Genomic DNA, 6,435 nt, shown 5'->3' with positions numbered 1-6,435 from the left:
GGGTGTGGCCCCCTAACATCTTGATGCCCTGCAGCTGGGATGGGCCCCTGGGGCTGCACCAGAGAACTGGCAGGCCCAGTGGGAATTGGGGACTGCTGCCCGGTGTCTCCCGCCTGCACACGGCCCGGGTGCTGGTACTGGGGGATGACAGGATGCTGGGGCGCCTGGCCCAGGCCTACCACAGCCTCAGGTAGGGCCCCAAGGAGGGCGGCTAGGGTGGGGCATAGTCAGGACACAGTTGGGCCTGGCATGGGCTGGTGAAGGATCAAGGAATGGCTAGGGAGGATCAGGAAGCAGAAGCCAGGATAGGATTGGGGAGGGTGGTGCACAGTGAGCCCATTCCATAGATGAGAAAACAGAGGCTAGAGAGATCAGGTAAATCAATAGTCAAGAGATAACTAAGAACGGAGCCAGGATGAGGAACCAAGTCTGTTTGAAGCCAAAACTCCTGCCCTCATCCCTGTGCTCTGCTGTTCCTTCCCAGGAAACGAGAGACCCAGATGTTCTGCCTCACTCCCAGACTCAGCCTGCAGCTCTATTACATCCCTGTGCTGACACCTGAGGTGGCTGGATGGGAAGGGAGGGATGGAGGGGGTGTCAGGAGCAGGAGTCTGGGTTAAGGGATGGGCAGGGCTACACTGCAGCTCTGCCTCCCCTGGCTCTGAGAAGTAGGGTCACCCTTCCTCAGGATATGGAGTTGAGAGAGACCTCAGAGGTCAACTGTTCCAGAAGACACAGACGTGGGCCCTGTGGGTTGAATGTGGTCAGAGAGATGTTCTCTCACAGTGGCAGCCTTCCCATTGCTGGTTTTCATTTTGTGTTTCTAATGGAATTAGTTGCAGAGAGCATTGTTATTGGAGAGCATTAAATTCCAAGCTACCCTTGTCTCTCCCCTTTCAAGGCTGATGCTCATTTTTCAAGTGGTCCTGGCAAGTGGCCCTCAGAAAAGAGTATTCTAGCTTCTTCTGAGGTAGTAAACAAAACAATCTTTCCATGGTTCAGAAATAGCCCCAAGAGACTGATTTGACCACATTCCCAAAGCTGGTACCTGGGGACCCTCCAGCCAGTAAGAGTGTCAGAGAGAGGGCCTGAGAGGCCAGCCTCATCCCCTTATCCCCAGAAGCCCGCATCATCCAGGCATTTGGAGCTCGGGGAGCTGGCAGCGTTCCTGGGCCGTGCGGACCCGTGGTATGAGAGTACCATCAACACCCTGAGCCCAGCCATCCACAAGCTCGCAGAGATGGTAGGGGCAGCAAAGGTAGGAGGGTGGGAGGGAGATGGGAGGGGGCTATTTTAGATGCTACTCTTGACCCTGGACCTCAACAGTCAGCCCAGGGGCACAATGGTGGAAGGAGGAAGGAAAGGAATATAGGAGAGGAGCCCTGACCAGCTAGGGGTTGGAATTTACCTGGAACACTGACCAGGCACCTATAGTCAGCCCTGCATATCCACAGGTCCTACATCTGGGGATTCAACCAACCCCAGATAGAAAATATTCAGAAAAAAAAGTTACATTGTTGCTGACGTGTACTATGTAGTTAGGACTATGATGGTTGTGTCTGCACTGAACATGTACATACTTTTTTTCTTGTCATTATTCTTGTCCTTAAGCAATACAGTGTGACAACTGTTTACATAGCATTTTCATTGTATTAAGCATTATGAGTAATCTAGAGGTGGTTTAAAGTGTACAGGAAAATGTGCATGGTTATATGCAAATACTATACCATTTTATATAAAGGACTTGAGCATCCTTGGATTTTGGTATCCAAGGGGGTCCTGGAACAAGTCTCCTGCAGATATCAGGGGACAATTGTACATTGGACAGGACCACTATGGAAAAGATGAAGTAAAACATTTTTTCTTAATTGAGTAAGCCAGTTATATTCCTTCTTTTATCAGTTTCCTGTGATGATTTCTTTGTGATTCTAGTAGCTAATGCTTCTTGAACACTTCCATGTGGCAAGCACTTACACACAGCATCCCCATCAAGTAGATACTCTTGTCCACAGGTGGTGTTGTTGCCATATCTTCATTTTTCAGATCAAACAACTGAGACACAAAGAGATTAGGTAATTTGTCTCATTTTAGAAGAAAATGAGTGGTAGAGTCTCACCTGGAAGCAAGCAGTTTGATTCCAGAGCACGTTCTCTTAACCACAAACACAGTGCCAGCCCCTAACCCTGGCCAGCCGTGGGGAAAGAGTTAATCTTTTACTCATCTAAAAAGCCCTTTATATATTAAGAGAATCTTACCCTTTTTGTGGTCATATGTGTTGCAGACATATTATTCCTCTTTGTTATTTGCTATCAACTATGTCAGTAGTGTTTTTTGATCTTCAGAAGTTTAATATTTTTTTGGAATGCATATTCTCTTTATTTAAAAAAACTTCTTTATCAAGTTCATATCCCTTCAAGAAGCTATATTTACTATCAAATTTAATATATACTTTGTTTACAAACATTGCAATATATCTAACATTTCATTTCTCTATGTTTTACTAAAGCATATATTCATGCGTTAATTTATCGATTTAATAGTTATATTAGTAACATAATCTACTTTTGTGGAAATATATTAAAGAAAAAAGAGGACATATGTCAATTTGATTTGACTTGTCACAATTCTAAACAAAGAAAAGAGGACTCGGTTAAATAAGTTTAATGTTTCATTAAAAATAACTTTTATTTTTATCAAATAAATGTGTGCACACATATTTAAAATGCAAATAAGTTTAAAGTTTAAAAACCTAAAGAAATATACTCTTTGGCACCAGTACAGGAGAGGAACCACTTTCAACTTTTTTAATTTTTATTTTACTTTTGCATTTTTAAATAATGTGCGTATGGCTGTCTCATGATTTCTGTACTTCGACCTTACTGATTGGCTTTTTGTTGCTACACATGAAGGTTTAAACTTTCTTAAAACCCTAAAATTCTTTACTTTAATTCTTCAAAGATGTTTAATATTTTTATACATTGCAATTTTATGCTTTGAAAGGCCTTCTTCACTGATTAAATGATATCCAAGATTAAATAAATATTCACTAATATTTTAACACTTTTAATACCTCAATTTTTACAGTTCAATAACCCATCTGCAATAATTTCAGCATTTAGTGTGAAATATGTAATTTCATATTTTCCAAATGGTTAGCCAGTTGTCCTAAGCTATTTTTTGCATAAACCATTTTGACCTATCAATTTAAAATGTCACTTTTATGAGTCACTAAATTCTTACATATGCTTGAGTTTATTTCTAGATACTTATTCTTTTTCATTAATCTATTCATTTCTGTATGAATTAGCACTTTCATATTTTGATAGCTGTCAGAGTAAGCCTATCCCATTACTCTTCTTTTTCAAAACTTTTCAGACTATGCTTATTTATGTTTGTTTCCAGATTAATTTTAGAATTTTGTTGTCATTTTTTTAAATTATTTTGGGATTTGGATTGAAATTTAGAGGAGAATTAGCATCTTTAACATATTAAATCACCCTCTCTGGAAGTGTGGTATAACTCTTTGTTTATTAAAATCTTCTTGTATATCTCTCAGGATAGTTATAGTTTTCATTGTATAGCTTTTACCCATTTCTTGCTAAATTTACCTTTCATGTTTGAAGTTTTTTCTTGTAGTTATGGATGGTATCTTTCTCCCATTATATTTGGGTAGTAGTTACTGCTAGTATAAACAGAACCTATTGATTTTTATGTATTTGATTTTAAACTTGCCATTTAACTGAGCTCTGTATGTTGTGTCATTGCCTGATTGGTACCTTCTTACATCTTTTATTCTAATAAAGATGTTCGTGGGAGGCATGTTTTCAAAATTATTGCTTATCTGAAAATGTCTGCATATATATGAAACACTGTTTAGCTGGGTATTAAAATATCTTTTCCTTGAAACGTGAAGGACATTGTAGGAGGAACATCTAATGCAGGTCTCATTTATGCGCCTTTGTTGGTAGCTTTTCCCCTGCCAGGACACATGTAGGATTTTGGGTTTTCCCTGCTCTCCTTCCCTCTTATAATTAATAATTTGTATGGCCTTTATACTTATTCTAAAAGCAAGTTTCCACATGTAAAGACTGGAAACAGTGTGAGCAATGACAGCATCATTAGAATAAGTTCATAGTTCCTCAGTGTGACCTTTTTGAAGGAAACAGTATTTCAATAGACCAGATATGAGAATCAGAAGAGATATTATAGGATAGGATACAAGATAGATTAGATAAACTCTGAGCTTCTTTCCAACTCAGATACTATCAGAGTCTATTTAGACATTCTGTTCTCTTTACCTAAAAAACTCAAATATTATGCTTTATAATTGTATGGGGTTGAGGAAGGTCTGTAAGACATGGCACTAGTCCTTCCCAATAACAAGTAAACACTAATTAATTAATATATTCAGATATATTCAGATATATCAGATCATCTGGTTCAACCTCTCATGCCCAAGGTTACCTGGCTAGTGAATACCTATTCCAAATTTGAAACCCAGTTGAGATTCTCTCATCATTAGTTATCTTCTCAAGCATTTTGTCTACCTCAAGCACCCAGCACAGTGCCTTACACATGGAGGTGCCCAATATGTCTTTGTATAATTGAAATGAATCAGAGCCCCTGGGGAGATAGTGCAGTGAACAGGTATATTTTGACTAGGAGTTGAAATTGAGTGATACAAAAGGCTTAGACTGTGCTGAAGAATGAGCTGGGTTAGTGCATCACAGAGGGTGTAGGGGGCTTTGGAGTTTCTCTATTAAGAAAGTCATACCTCCCATAGTAACACTGAGGGAGGTGGCTGAAAACATCTTCTGTCTCCCTCACAGCCTCCCTCCTTGGGCACATCCCGAACTGTAGACCCCTTCATCCTGGATGTCATCACCTACTATGTTCGCATGGGCACTCAACCTATCTATTTCCAAATCTATACAGTAAAGGTAAGCTTTCCACCTGGGGCTCCAAGGATACCATGGCAGTCTGCTGGACCCCAGGATCCCACTACCCTGGCTCTGGGGAAACACAGGTTGCCAGCTGCATGTCATAAAATCACCCAGACTCTCTTGGTTGTTAACTGTATCTTCTTAATCTCTGGATTTCTGCGAATGCCCATTTTTCATGCCTCTGCCTCTAGCTTCCTGTCTTACTGAACTTTTATCACTCTGCATCCTGTGGTAGACCTTTTCTTTATTGCCTTCCTGATTTTGACTTAAATGAAGGAGTTAGGCCCTTTCCTTGATTTCCAAAATACAAAGCAAAACAACACAAAACAAACAAATGGAAAAAAACTCTCAAAGTTCACTGGTAAAAGGAATAAACATCTTAGCAATGCAAATGACTTAATTAAAGATTAGATAGCTGTCACTGCCCTTCAGCCAAAGGTCCCCAGTAGCACACCTGTAGCTGAGCAGAGTTGGGTTTCCTGACTTGCTGCAGTGAGGGGGAACACACCATGGAGAACCATGAGGCATCTCAGGAAGAGGCTGTTAGAAAGAACTTATTATATGATTTGAGTTCCTGCTGGGTGATTTTGAAGAGAGTTCCCAAAAGCTGGACTCTTCTCTGGGTTGGATGCTGTCAGGAAGCAGGAGTGATTCTATGGCTGGGGAATCTCAGTAGTTCTTACTATTATTCTTTGACCCTAAAAAGCAGAAGCCACTTATATTTGTCAAGATAGGAGGGTGGGGGGAATGACGCACATAGAGTTTCTGTTTTTGCCTGTGTTCAGACATGACTGTGGCATGGTCTGGTTTCTTTCTTGACCCATTACAGTCACGAAACGGCCTTGCCTAATAATGTTGGCATCTGTGAAATTGTTTATGGTCAACAGGAAAACACTAAGTCCTCACTGTGAGTGCTAGGCCAGCTCCCGGCTTCTGGCGGCCACTCTTCTCTCTCTCCATCCCTGTTCTCAAAAAATCCTGTGGCCACTCGTCCTTGTTGTTCCAACATCCTCCCTCTTACCCCATCCACACCTTGCCTCACCCTTTTTTATCTGTCTCTCTTCCCTCAGGAGCCACTCCTCCCCCCAAATTTCCTCCGAGTCTCACTGAAAGCAAATCAGCTCACTAGCCCTTCCCTTGCACAGCCCTGGACCTCTCTGTGCCTGTGGAGGACTCAAGTTCTCCTCTCTGGCCTTCTCTTACTGGTGTCTACAAGAGATTCGATAACCTCCATTATATGAATTTTGTCCCCTGCTCCTGTCATCCCCATTAGTAGTGGTTACAGGTAGTTTGGGTTTCAGTAATAGTTTTTCCACTATTTATAAATATATTGTTATAGATATGATATATGGATAGATATATGGACAAAGTCAGATTAAGTAATCATTGGGTGTAGCTTAAAATCTAATATTGGAAGGTGGGAGGGGAAGGAAGACCCCTGCCCTGCCTCTAGACACTCCAAACCATCCACATCCTCAGGCTCTGGGGGTTG

General features: G+C 41.2%; 1 protein-coding gene across 1 annotated transcript in view; it reads left to right on the top strand.

Moving 5' to 3' along the window:
* The window catches only part of PIK3R6 (phosphoinositide-3-kinase regulatory subunit 6), a 39,042-nt gene that overhangs the window by 16,022 nt on the left and 16,585 nt on the right, over window positions 1-6,435 (top strand). The window contains exons 10-13 of the mRNA XM_011359118.1: window positions 10-190; window positions 485-563; window positions 1,121-1,243; window positions 4,830-4,940. Coding sequence (XP_011357420.1) covers window positions 10-190; window positions 485-563; window positions 1,121-1,243; window positions 4,830-4,940 — 494 coding nt within the window. The remainder of the gene's footprint in view (window positions 1-9; window positions 191-484; window positions 564-1,120; window positions 1,244-4,829; window positions 4,941-6,435) is intronic.

The sequence above is a fragment of the Pteropus vampyrus genome, unplaced genomic scaffold (genome assembly GCF_000151845.1).
Source record: "Pteropus vampyrus isolate Shadow unplaced genomic scaffold, Pvam_2.0 Scaffold44, whole genome shotgun sequence".
In the NCBI taxonomy this organism is placed as follows: Eukaryota; Metazoa; Chordata; class Mammalia; order Chiroptera; family Pteropodidae; genus Pteropus; species Pteropus vampyrus.
Note: the sequence above shows the minus strand (reverse complement) of the source record. Positions and strands in the feature narration are given on the sequence as shown.